The following is a 15,254-nucleotide window of genomic DNA, read 5'->3' as shown; positions in this document are numbered from 1 at the left end:
TGTGGTTGTTTAGATAAATGCAAGGATATATGGATATGTCTATTTATGTATCTAGATATATATGCAGTTCAAAATAGTATACAGTTACATGTGTGCATATGTAAATACATAGGTAGAGGACCATATATATGTATGTGCACATGAACACATGCACATGTACATATATATATATATATAGATATAGATATATATATATATATATATATATATATATATATCTATATATATATATATATAGGCAAATGGCCATATATATGCAGTTTAGAATAGTATATCTTTACATATGTGCATATGCAGATAGATAAATATGGTAACGTATATATGTAGATGTATATGCACATATGTATATATACTAAGATGTATATGTGTGTGTGTGTGTGTGTGTGTGTGTGTGTGTGTGTGAGAGAGAGAGAGAGAGAGAGAGAGAGAGAGAGAGAGAGAGAGAGAGAGAGAGAGAGGTTGTGTATGTGTGTGCATGTGTGTGTGTGGGCATGCAAAGAGATAGGTGTATATGTAGAAAGATTCATTTCAAAAAGGCAGCATATATGCAGGTTAGACTGTCAATGTCATTGCATTTGATGGATAGCCTATTAGAAAAAATGACAATAAAGGAACAACATTAGTTTAGCAAATGTCATTTCACAACATATATAAGAGAGCTATCATTATGGATAGATGATAATTAAATTAATGTCTTAGGGAACAACAAAGTGGGGAGATTTTAAAAAGACTGAAAGAATTACATAATGGATGGAAAACACCATATAGACTAAGAAATGTTTGAAAAGAGTAACCAATCTAAGATATAGATTAAGAAAATTAAAGAACAAGAGAAGGTATTTTTGTTTGCCAAAACACATAGTTTAGATGTTGATTGGTTAAGCAAATGTAAATATGGACTACAAAATCCATTGGTCTTGCAATGAAGATGAACAAGCTAGGGAAGGGGCTGAGGGCTTCTTAGAATCAATAAGCTGTTAAGAGATGGTAGCAAATAGAGATGTGGGTAACCATGGGAACAACATTAGTTTAGCAAAGGATGTTTCACAGTACATAGAACAAAGCTATCATTATGGAGAGATGATAATTAAATTAATGTCTTAGTGAATAACGAAGTGGGCAGTTTTTAAAAAAAGTGAAAGAATTACATAATGGATGGAAAGCAGCATATAGACTAACAAGTGTTTCAAAAGAGCAACCAATCTAAGATATAGATTAACAAAATTAAAGAACAAGAGAAGATATTTGTTTTTGCCAAAACACATAGTTCAGAAGTTGTTGTAAATCGCAGCCCAATGTGAAATAATATAGATGAAATTTTAAAATGCAGATGAAAGAATGCAAATAGAATGTAAATAGGCATGAACAATTACTCAAAAGGTAAACTTGCTGGAACATAATTTGAAGGGTGAGGCTGGGTGTGTGAAATCCATGAAAGGACGTCTAAGTGGAAGACTTATCATAGTAAAAAGGTGGAAGCTTTTTTTTGAAGGAACAGGCTGAAATGCAGTGAAGAGATTTCAATCGGTAGAACCCCAATTCCCTTCCAATGGTTCTCCACCCTCCTCCGCCGATTGAAGAAGGGGCGAATTCAAATGTATGGATGGCCTAACGGGAAGGTGCGCACCTTGATAAAGTGCGACTGTGGAAGGGTGTATGTAGGTGTGGTTGCATAGTCATATGTATGGAAATGGTATAAAAGGGCACATAGAAATGGTGCAGTGCATCCATTCAAGGGCAGATACAAATGCGGTTGTTTAGATAAATGCAAGGATATATGGATATACCTACATATGTATTTAGATATGTATGTAATTCAAAATAGCATACAGTTACATGTGTGCATATGTAGATACATAGATAGAGGATCATATACATGTATATGCACATGAACACATGCATATGTACCTACATAGATATGTATATACATAAATAGGGAAATGGCCACATATATGTAGTTTAGAAAATTATATGTTTACATATGTGCATATGCAAATAGATACACATGGCAACGTATGTATGTATATATATATATATATATATATATATATATATATATATATATATGTTTGTGTGTGTGTGTGGGTTGTGGCTGGCTGGGTATGTAAGTGTGTGTGTGTGTGGGTATGCACAGAGAAAGATGTATATCTACAAAGATTTCGTTCAAAAAGGCAGCATATATGCAGTTTAGAGTGTCAATGTCATGCCATTTGGTGGGTGGGTTATGAGAAAAACCATAATAAATGAACAATATTACTTTAGTAAAGGATGTTTCACAATACATACAATAGAGCTATCATTATAGACAGATGACAATTAAATTAATATGTCGGTGAACAGTCAAGCGGGGAGATTTAAAAAAAACTGAAAGAATCACATAATAGATGGAAAGCAACATATAGACTAATGAATGTTTGAAAAGAGTAACCAATCCAAGGTATTGATTAAAAAAATTAAAGAAAAAGGGAAGGATTTTGTTTTTGGCAAAACACATAGTTTAGATGTTGATTGCTTAAGCAAATGTAAATATGGACTACAAAATGTGTTGGTTGTTTAGATAAATGCAAGGATATATGGGTATACTTATTTATGTATTTAGGTATATATGTAGTTCAAAATAGTGTACAGTTACATGTGTGCATATGTAAATACATAGATACATGACCATATTTATGTATATGCACATGAACACATGCATATGTGTCGACATAGATATATACACACATAAATAGGCAAATGACCAAATATATGTAGTTTAGAATAGTATATCTTTACACATGTGCATGTGCAGATAGACAAATATGGAAATGTATATCTATATATGTATATGCACATATGCATATATACTAACATCTATGCATATATATGTGTCTGAGTGTGTGTTGGTGGGTAGGTGTATGTGTGTGTCTGTGCGTATGGAAACAATTGAATGTATACACATACATGTGTAGAATGATATAATATGCAATTACATATGTGGAGAGGCAGATAGATATATATGGGAAGACATATTAATCTGTGTATACACATGCACATATACTTAGGTACAGAGAGACCAAGATAGATAAACATGCAGATTAATACATTTATATATATATAAAGAGAAATATTTGGACAAGCTTGTACAGTGATAACGTTAAGTTTAATTTTATTATGTAACAATCAATAACAAGGTCTAAAACTATAGTTAGAATCGTAGTTGCAATAGTATAAAAAGGAGAGCTACATTTATATGTATTCCAAAAAAATTCTAAAAAGAATGTAGAGAACTTGAGGCACCGATGCAAATGTAATTTTGTAAATATGCACATAGTAAGAAAGATTGTGTGTATATGTGGAAACCAAAATGGAATGCTATTAGTATTTATATAAAGTGTTTTTTGAAGTGGAGCATTGTTAGAATAAAAGCACGCATAGGGAAAGAGGCTACGAGAAAAAGTAGATACATCAAGTGCCAACCTTCATTGGTAGAGACAAATATCAGCTAAAGGTTCGAGCCAGCCATCTCAAAATGCAAAATAACAGAATAGTAATATGTGCTTATATGCAGCAGTTCAACGTTTGAAATATGTACGACCAAGTTTGGAGGAACAAAATATTGAGAAATTGTTTGCAAATGGGTAAAATAGATCTTTATATATTGAACACAGTCAAAGGGAAATCCTTTTTTTTTTGTTCCTGCAGTATAGAGTCATGGAGTTGCTCCCATTCTGGCAATCTCTGTAAGCAAGTAGCTGCACTCAACTTCAAAATCGAGCCTCTGTGCTTTTTTGATTGTTACCTTTATTCTACGTTCAGAGTTGTATGTGTCAGTAGACACCAAAACTGTAAAACAATAGTGGTTGAACATAGCTTCATTAAGTATGCTGCGAGGTGTTTTTTTTTTGTTAAGTCATACTGCAGCATGTATAATTCCTTGGCAGGCAGACCCAAGAGTTCTGTACCAACCTCATCAAATGCACTAGCCCAAACAGTGACTGTTTGATCTTGTAGCTTCATCTGTAGGAGGTACTTGTAATTACATTCAGGGAATTGTGTTTGACACCTAGGGTAGAACCACAAATTCTCAGCTAGTTTACTACATTTCTTTTTACATTCTTTACCGTTGAATTGTAATGGGCAAGCTGTATATTAAAACTGTTCACCCTTTATGAATCGCAGGACAGCTGTAATAGTAGTCTCAATGGTTTCAGGCACAACGCTAAGGCATTCAAGGATGGATGCAATGGACATTCTCTTGTACTGGCTATTTTTGGCATGCACATCCAAAGAGTGTGGATCAAGGCATTGTTGTACAGGGCCTCTTAAATGGAGGGGGTCTGCTTCAGGAATGGAAGGGTTAATTTTGAAAGTTGTTGACGCTGAAATATTAATAAATTTCCCATTGAAATACCCAACCCTTGCATTTTGAACAGCAAGGATGACAAATGTTCCAGATGCATGCATATTCTTCAAGTCATTACCTAGTTGTTTTGATGGCGGCCCCCAAAGGTTAACATCAATTGTCAAAGTTGACATATCATTTAATTTTACTATTCTCTTGTTCACAGTAGATCCATCCTTTCTACGAATTACACAAATTTCTCCGACATTGACAACAACACCAATAACATCAACCAAAGTATTGTTGGTGGTGGTGAGAACTTCATTAATAGGGGTGAAGTGGGTTTTTTTACTTGGCTCAGCAGAATTAGGGGCACATCGCTTGAAAACTGAAGTTTCAGTCAAGACAATCTCAAGGTGGCTGTTAAGCTTATTGTATATTGTGTTTGCGTCTTTTACAGAACCTTTGGAAACAACATATGAAGCTCCTTGTTCAACTCGGTGATAGTGCAATTCTGCTATTTCATCAAAGGAAGTAATTCTAATTTCACAGCCCTCTTCGTTTATAATATCAAAACTAAAAACTTGGCCATTGCATTTTGCCGTATTATATTGATGCATTTTCCTCTTATTTGTGACTCGGCCTTTTATTGTCCAATTGTTTTGGAAAGGGTTCAAGCTTTTAATAGGGCCGATATTTTTAGAGGGAGCATTTTGTGGAGAAGGCATATCTACACCGAATTTAAGAGAGCGTTTAGTGGATGGCGGGGTTTCTTGGCCCAACATTTGTTCTTCCTATTCTTTAAAGTGGTATCTGGGTTTTCCAACCAAATCACAATTCATTTTTTTGACATCCAAAGTGAATACAATGATGGTCCTATAAAAGGAAGAAGTAGGTTTGCTTAATTGTAGGAAATACGTTTGTAAATAGCATAGAAATAGGTTCACACAAATGAGGAAAACAAACAATAGAAGCTACCTTGTGCTCCAAACGTATCGACAAGCATAGTTTGTCAATAGAAGGAGAGAACCTATCTTCAATGTGTCCGCATGCAATAAGTCAGCATACTTAGGTGGCAAAATGGCCAACTGCATATACGTGCCATCAGACAAGACTATTTTGTATCTGTCATTGTCGTCTGGATCACCAGCCATTTTTTCAAATGACAGGAGCTGCAGCAATGGGGAAGGGATATCATCTCCAACATTTATAGATCAGATTGCATACGGGGTAAGCTCGAGGTGGTCGTTAAGTCCCTACAAGGAGAGCACAAGAAGACTAAATGTATATCCGAGGCAAGTGTCATAGCAGCAATGCAAATGTGGTAAAAGAAAACTATGTTTGGCGACATATATATATATCCAAAATGGTGGGATTCTATATATGTATGTATGCAACAAGATAATAGAATGGCAACCATATTCAAAGATGGTGGAGCAGTTTTGAATAAAACAATGGCTCCCTGTATGTTTGAACAAGTGATTGGTTGAACGGTTTTTTTTTTCTTTGCCAGTGGATGGATAGAATATATGTCCACGTTGGGGAACACAGGAACGATGAGAACTATGTATATGCAGCAAAACATGTATACAGATGATGTTTTTTGTGAGCTGTTGGAACACCCAAAACAATGCTTATATCTTGAAATTTGCAACAACATAGAACGGATTAGCTTACCAAAGTGTCTGGGGGAGGCTGCTGCGATGGAGTAGGAGAGCTAGTAGAAGATGACATAGTGCATAATACTCTTCACAATTCCAGGAAATAGGTCTTTTGTGAGAGGACACAACGTCTAGAGAACAACAAGCAGCATAAAGGAAGGTTGACTAGCATATTCAAATAAATCCTCGAAAGGGAAGTGCAACATTTAAAATAAACATTCATAAATATTGAGATTAATACACATGCAAACTATAGATGCAAATTTTGAGTGACCAACAAATTGAAAGGTTTCTTTCCTATTTTTCCAAGGTGGCAAAAATATAGAATTATAGAGTGCCCAAATTAGATATTTTTTGGCAGCACATTTATCCATCTATCCAGTGCTTGCACCGCAATTCATTTATTATGCATGAACTTTGGAAGTTTTGTTTCCACAAGGTTACTGGAACCATTTTTTGCCATGCCCATTTTATAAAAGAACCCAGAAATTAGACAATTATCTAGGTATAAATGCCTGAACAAAAAGCTGATAGACACAGACATTTTTTGATATATATATAAAGCTATATATTTGCATGCACAGGCATAGAAATCCATATGCATGTGTATGTAAAAACATAAATATGGATGTATTTATATACATATATATATACACATAGATAGATATGTATGTATGCAAATGGATATATAGATGCACAAGCATGTATATATGTATGGATATATACATAAGTATATATAAACATAAACAGATATATTTATATATACATATGCATAAATACATGCACACACACGCACACAAACACACACACACACATATAACTGGCTACAAAGTCATTCCACAATTTTGGTAAAAGTATCAAGCAAGAAGGTCCATTAGCTTTTAAACGGGCCTATCTTGGCGAAAAAACATGCAATAAATAGAAAATTGTCAACGAAGGTACAATTCTAAATGGTGATGCGGGTTTAGAGAAATTCTGATTTGACTGGACTTCTTGATTTGGGCTGCAAATGCACAATTCCAAAAAGATTCGAGTATATGTTTTTTGCGTGGATTGAGATCCTAATTGGAGTTCTTGTATTAACAGATTTTACTGTTTGGTTTTTATTATGCTTATGACCATACAGCTGGATACAAAAATTAGAAAGGTTGGATAACCTTGTAATAGGTGCATGGACTGTCAACCTTGTGAAAGCAGTGCTAGACTGATCATTACATATGTGCAATTTTCGAGTAGGTATGCATTGTTGCTAACCCTATCAGGTGCAATTCTTTTAGCTCTTAAGTTTTGTTAGATATTGGTGCCAAAGAAAAATGCATTTCTTTTCTGTGCTTGCATGCCAGGCCATTTGGTAAAATGGAATATGTTTTGATTTATGGATTGAAATTGCTTATTGATAAATATAAGTATGTTAATAATGTTTTGGGTAGAAGGCATGCAATGTTTTGATTTTCTGAATGTGCCTTGAAGATTATTAGTGTGGTTACTAATGCTGTAATCTCTGTGTAAGAGCTCATTATTTATTTTCTAACTTTTCATAATCTCTTACCCACTTAGAACATAAAATACTTTTGTTCAATTAAGACAACCAGAAACAATCAAATGTTAATTCTTTGTTGCACTGAAGAAGGATTGGGAGGTTGATAAATTGGAGTCCCATAATGCATGCACTATTATGATAACTCTTTTAAGCTTCAATTCCTAGGAAGTGCCACTGAATAGTGTCGGTCAATGCAGTAATTAATATTTGTATTTGTTAGAATCAGTAATGTTGCATATGAAAATAAGCCATTTTGATGTGCATTTCAATCAAATTCTGTTGTTTCTACTTTTTCTAATGGAATTATTGTGTTGACTTGTGCCATGGGTAATTATCTTATCAACAAGATAGCATTAAAAATGAATAGTGCTGGTCTTAAGTAAGCTATTTCACATTTTTCAGGTATTGGGTCCACGGAATGGATACTTGCCTCTGCTTGTACCACTTATAAAACTTCATTTTCAGAGTTCTTTGCCTCCTGGGATAGATACTGTGCGGTTTGACTACAAAGGGTTACCTTTGAAATGGTATGAGTTGTTTGGAAGGCCTCATGTTGACTTTGTTTGGTTTTCTTTTTTTAGCATATCCTTTTTAGTTGTATCTTAACTGTTCATCTTTTTCAGTCACACTGATCAATTGTGATCATCCAAGGACATTAATATAATTTCTTCCTTACCTTTTTCATTTACACTCTTGAATAAATTCTATTTTAATTTTACAATAGGTATCATTCTTTTCTGTTTGGTTGCAACCTTATTCTGATCATCAACCCGTAGTTCTGATTTACCAGGGAATGGGCATGGGTTGAGGAAAGATAGATTTGTTGGAACCCTATGTATGCTTTGGAATGGAAAACTCCATTCATAAAATCAAAATATAAACAAATAAAAAAATGAAAAGGAAAATAACCGTAATATTAATTTTATGTGGATAGTCAGCATTAAAATAAACAAAAATTAACAAGCCTCTACATAATTCAAAATATCAAAGGTTTTCAAATGAATTTTGTATATGTCATGTTGCTTACAGAGCACTTTAAGGAACCAGGTGGTTTGGGCATATTGAAAATATTATCATTATGAAAAGGAAAAATTTGAATCCCACTCAAAGACATTCTTTGTTAAGGTCTTGGAAAACTGGATCCCAAGTAACCATTTGGTTTTGGATAACCATGCCACTAGCCAACAAATCGAAATCGTTAGCACAGGGTTGCAATCAGCACCAAAGGGAAACAATTAGACAGTAGCCAGAAAGAAATAAATGGTACACAAAACAAGATTAAAAGTTACCTTAAGTCGGGAAAGCTTAAACGCCAACTGCAGATTGCAGTAAGCCTTTAGACACCCTTTTCATGTCCAAAACAAAAAGCACACAGCAAAGTGACTGAAAACTTAACACAATACCAATAGACCCAACAATGGCAAACGAAACTCCACATAACACCGCAATCGGTGAAACAGGAACCTCTAAATGTCGTCTTCTCTTCTAAAAAACATAACAAAGCCAGGCAAATAGCAACGGTGTTTTGAGTACCCGCCACTCTGCAGGCCAATCGAAGATATTCTTCACTGCAAGCGAATGAAGAAAAATGTAGACGCTCTTCACAAGGAGTGAATGAAAGCATCGAAAAACATGTTGTAGTTTTTTTTTCATTGCAATTGGATGAAATTGCCGAGGCCAAGCGAATTAATTGTGCCAGCCAAAACCATGAATGCCCAAAGCAAACGATTTAATTTCGTTGCCAGCGAAAATTAAATCCACCTACCAATAACATGCCACGCCAAACATTTCCGATAACACTACAAAAAAAATGGCAAAGCACATCAGCCGAACAACAGGGAATCCAGCAATCTGACAATTTTCCAGGCATAAATGCCCCCATATTTATGCAAGAACATAAATATGGATGTATATATATACATACACATATACACGTACATAGATATGTATGTATGCAAATGGATATATAGATGCACAGGCATGTATGTATATATCGATATATACATAAGTATATATAAACATAAACATATATATCTATATATATGTATATATAAATACATGCACACAGACACACACACACACAGACACACAGATATATATATATATAACTGTCTACAAAGCCATTCCACAATTTCGGTAAAAGTATCATGTAAGAAGGTCCATTTGTTTTTAAATGGACCTAGCTTGGCGAAAAAACATGCAATAAACAGAAAATGTTCAATGAAGGTACAATTCTAAATAGCCATGTGGGTCTAGACAAATTCTAATTTGACTGGACTTCTTGATTTGGGCTGCAAATGCACAATTCCAAAAAGATTCGAGTATATGTTTTTTGGCGTCGATTGAGATCCTAATTGGAGTTCTTGTATTAACAGATTTTACTGTTTGGTTTTTATTATGCTTATGACCATACATCTAGATACATAAATTAGAAAAACACATTGGTTTTTAGGCTTACAATGAATGACAATGCAACTTTTAATTTTTTATTATATGTCATGTTCAACAAATAGCGTGCCCATAGTAAAATTTTGCTAGATATCTAAACATGCAGTTTTAGTACCAAAATGAGAAAAATAAACGATATAGCAAGGATTTTGATCTATTTCATCTACAAATTTAATATAGACTATGTTTAAGTTTAGTTCAATTAAAATGAACGAGAATTTCAATTTTAGTATATGCAAAATAAACGATATAGCAAGGATTTTGATCTATTTCAACTACAAATTCAATATAGGCTATGTTTAAGTTTAGTTCAATCGAAATGAACCAGAGTTTCAATTTTATTATATCCAAAACATAAGACATACAGTTTCACGATTTGTAGCCAGAATTCTGTTGAGGACCCCAAAAAGTTTGGTCTTTTACAATATAGATTTCAAGAAGTAGTTTTATATCGAATATTGATATTATTTAATATTTTAGCAACACATACTTTACCTTCTTTGCTTAGATATGTGTATCCATTAGGGGGTCTCATTTTTTTTTTTATATCTATTTGCTTTTGATTTCACACTATTTCCACATATGGGTACGTATGTTTTTTTATAGTTTCTATATCCAGCTGTACGGTCAGAAGCATAATAAAAACCAAACAGTAAAAATGCCAGATATGGGTACGCATTTTTTTTTATAATTTCTATATCTAGCTGTATGGTCACAACCATAATACAAACAAAACAGTAAAACATGCCTTTGCGATAACCATGCCACTAGCCAGGAAATTGAAATGGTTATCACAGGCTCGCAATCATAACCAAAGGCAAATTATATCGTCACAGTATAGAAATCTAAAGAACTAAAGGCAACTAATAGTTTTGTCGATTTGTGCCTAATAAATCAATGAATCTTTCCCTAATTATTAGTTTTTCTTCGATTGGTTAAACTATTATTTTAGGTTGAGGTGCCATAAAAAGTGAACAAAGATACCAATGCAGTGGGTTCTTCTTCGTTTTTCCTTATGTGCCTAGTTTTTTAGCTTTCTGGGCAGGCGATAAACCTAGTATTAGCCACAAATCAACAGAACTAAAACCCAAATAATTTGAAGGCCAGGAAAACGAATATCCTCCCGAACACTAACAATTTTTTTTAATCCACCAAAATAGAAGGCAAAACCCTCGAAGTGGCTGCAATTATCACAAAAATTTCAGAATCACATTTCAAAAAATAGCAAAGAATACTCTCCAAATATCTGTTAAACAGAGAATAAACAAAATGAAAGTAGCCATCTCTTCTTGGGCGGCCTCCCTTAAAACCCTTTCTTTGCCAATGCTCAAAATTTTAAACCACAATTCTAGGGATTTTAGATGGCTGTGCGCTACATACCTGGAAACAATGGTTCCAGGTAGACCCTTTTAAACACTTTCTTGTTTTCCGTAGAGATTGCAAACATAAAACCTATGCAAACACCAAAACCAGTTCTTGTTTTCCACAGAGATTGCAAACATAAAACCTATGCAAACACCAAAATGAGCATTAGACAGTAGTCAGAAATAAATAAATGGTGTACCCAAAAAAGATTAAAAGTTACCTTAAGTTGAGAAAGCTTAAACGCCAACTGCAGCTTGTAGGAAACCTTAGGACGCCCTCTTCTTCTCCAAAACAAAAAACACACAACAAGGTCACCGAAAACTAAACACAATACTAATATACCCAACAATGCCAAACCAAACTCCACATAATAGCACAATTGATGAAACAAATACCCTCCACTCTGCAGGCCAAACGAAGATATTGTTGGCTGCAAGTGAACGAAGAAATACGCAGATGCTCTTTAGTGGAAGCCAACGAAAGCATCAAAAAGCATTGTGAAGATATTTTTCATTTTCATTGCAAATGGATGAAACTACGGAGGCCAAGCGAATTAATTGTGGCATCCAAAACCATTAATGCGCAACCCAAATGATTTAATTTCGTTGCCAGCGAAAATTAATTCCACTTGCCGATAACAAGTAATGCCAAATAATTATGTCTTTTATCAAATTGGTCAAACAAAACATGTGCACTCAATTATCCCCAAGAAAATAATGGAGACAACTTACCGACCGTTTCAAAGGCTAAACGTTGAAAAAATATTTCTGATGACTCTAAAAAGAACACGGCAAAACGCATCGATCGGAAACAGGAAATCCGGTGCACTGAAAATTTTCCGGGCATAAATGCCCCCACTAGAAAGCCTATCGGCTTAATAAAATCATATAATATTTTACCGACCAAAAAAAGAATTATTGTTGAATGGAAGGAAATATAATCCTACTAATTTTGTAGATGAATGACTCTTTAACATAGTAAGAATCAGGCACAAATGGGATACAACTATTTTTTTAATTTTAGATGTAGACAACTCCATTAGGATTTTACTTCACTTTTATTTTAAAAACCAAAGGTGCTGTGGCCTTATAGTTTACATTGATTTTCTTTCATGATAAGATTTTCCAAATTTGAAGGTGGTTTGGATTAGGTTCGTAACTTTTAGGACGGTTGTAGTATCCTTCTATGATCACCAATATGCATAGAAGTGGGTAAAAATGGACCTAAAATATATTAGAGGAATGGGTGCAATTGTTGACCTTACATGTAACACTTTTGAAATATTTCACAATGGCTCATCCATTACCTATCATCATTGTCCCAAAATTTATCATCTAATTTATCTTATTATGTTTTAATTTGTGTTCTCCTTTGTTTGTATTTTTATTACACATGTTTCTTCTTGACGTTTTTTCTTGATATTTCTTCATGCTAGGTGAAAACACGTGTTCAATAGGTGTAAACATTAGGCATTTCCATTCATATTTTTAAACTTACGATTATGATGGAATGATAAGTATTTGATGCACAATTTTTTTTTTCTTTGGCTTCATATTATAATTTTTTCATGAAACTAAGTGTTGCTTATTTTACTTCTTTTGTACCCTTCTTTAATTATTTTTTTATATATTATTTGTAACATATATAATCTATTTCTCAATAGGATTATTAGAAGTTGCATTTGTATCAATATCTTTGTAAACATTAACATTTGGTTGTGCAATTCAATGCTCTTTTGGTTTTGAATTGCTTTTATCTAACCTCTTTTGAGTCTTTTGCAACTTATTAAGATGTATCTTTTATAGATCAAATCTATAACCATTTCTCTTGTAAAGTACATCTTGTGGTGCTCACATAATTGTGTCCAATATAAAGTGACTAACATTAGATATTGACTTGTAATGATACTTTTTACTTTTAACCACTTTCCATTCATGTACAAATTTGGCACATTAATACAAACTATAAGCAACTAGTTTACATTTCTCAATCAATGGTCTCCTAGTAATACACTGATTATTCTAGAATATCGTATCACATGATATGAAATCGGTAGCTACTTAGGTCTAACACTCAATTATACAAGAATAAATCCTAATATTTTGATTAAAAATCCACTCATTTTTAATAAAACTCATAATGTGCATATTCTTGATCCCTAATATGAGTGTTAAATAATGCTTCTTCATACACATATTATATTGGGTATAAAATTAGTAAGAAATTTTATGATTGATGAATTATTAAAATTACTTATCACATGTAATGTACCATAGTAATATTTTTATGGGATCTGCACATAATGAAATGCGATCAATAATGATATATAAGGAGATAAAGATGCAACATTAGACTCAACATTTATCATAATTATTTTTTATCATGTGATATATCCTCATGTTTCATATTATCATCACTAGCCTTTATATCATATAGCTCCATATGACATGAATGATTTAATGGATTTTCATGGAAACCTATTATCAGTTATCAATTATGTTGGTTTCCAAAATCACTTATTGCACTCTTAGAGGAATAAATCCACTTTAGCGCTAGGTAAATGTTATCTTCAAGGAGAATTAATTAAATAATCAATTGAATGTGATTGATTAAAATCCAATTATCGAGATAAAGAAATTCTCTACTTCACTTTATGTTGGAAACATGAGTATGTGTTGTCATCGATGTCAAACTTGTTGTCATGGGAGATTGTTAGCAATTTGCATGGTGTTGTCATTGATGTTGCAATTGTGTATATTGATGAAAAAGGTGAAGAGGAAGTTGTAGTTTTTCAATTGTATGGTTTGAAAATGAGTTTTCAGATGTGTGCTTGGGGAATCCATTATATTATTAGTGTTTAATTCCCAACCCAAATTTTTATAATGTTTCCACTTGATTACAAAAATGGAGAATGAGTTACCCTAGCAACCCTTTTGTGCCCTGACCCCCATCTGAAACCACTCCCACCATCGAGCCTATTGCCTACCCTAGGCTCAAAGAAGTCCAAAACATAAAACCAAATAACAAAATAGCAATTTACAATTCCAATTACTATCATCAATTGAGCACTAAAATCCTCAATACACATATTTACATTGTCATTTTCACATACAACAATAACATACTCAATTGGCCATAATGCCAAGAAAATGAATCCAAATTGATTCAATAATAAAATTACTTATATAATATCATGATTCCATAAAATAAAATCATAATTAGAACATCAAATTCTCACTTTTATAAAATATCCAATTTGACTAAAAACCAGTCATAGAGGCATGGGGTGACCCTGTAATGCAAGGTTTAAAGCACTTGCTTGGTGAAACCGCCACCAAGGTTCCAATCCTCACGTGAGAAACTATGATCGTAGCCTTTGAGGCTTTTTGCAATAGTTGCTTGGTGAAACTACCATCAAGGTTCAAATCCCTACTTGGGCAGCTATGCTTGCAAGATTTGAGGCTTTGTGCTTTCGTTGGGATAGTGTGCTCGTGCATTTGAACAACAAGAGTGGGGACTTTTAAAAACTGTCCCTTACTTATCAACAAAAAATATATATTGATATTTATAAATATGAAAAAATACTTTTGGGATGACCCTACAACACAACGGTTAGTTGTGAGCCTCATGCATGGGAGGTCTTGGGTTCGAGTCTACTCGATTGGTTCTTAGATCTAGGGAAAAGATGAAAAATACTGCTTTGATTGTGACTTATAAAAAAAAAACCAATCATAGAGGCCATCCACCATTTATGGACCTCAAAAAAGCTTAAAATTTCAAACTTCATAATTTAAAAATATGAGAAAATCCATTGGTCCTCTACTACACAACAACACAAAAATGAAATAAAATTTATATTCCACCCATCTAATAAAATATGGGCAAAGTCTCCCCATACAAACCCATGTTTTCAAAT

The 15,254-nt window shown here is 33.5% G+C and overlaps 1 protein-coding gene across 1 annotated transcript; it reads right to left on the bottom strand.

Annotated features, from left to right (window-relative positions):
* Positions 1–4,131: 4,131 nt before the first annotated feature.
* On the bottom strand, positions 4,132–4,944 carry LOC131859051 (replication protein A 70 kDa DNA-binding subunit A-like). Its single transcript, XM_059212567.1, has one exon. The coding sequence runs from the start codon at positions 4,942–4,944 to the stop codon at positions 4,132–4,134; it is 813 nt and encodes a 270-aa protein (XP_059068550.1).
* Between the last annotated feature and the right edge of the window lie 10,310 nt (positions 4,945–15,254).

This window comes from Cryptomeria japonica, chromosome 10 (genome assembly GCF_030272615.1).
Source record: "Cryptomeria japonica chromosome 10, Sugi_1.0, whole genome shotgun sequence".
Taxonomy (NCBI): Eukaryota; Viridiplantae; Streptophyta; class Pinopsida; order Cupressales; family Cupressaceae; genus Cryptomeria; species Cryptomeria japonica.
Note: the sequence above shows the minus strand (reverse complement) of the source record. Positions and strands in the feature narration are given on the sequence as shown.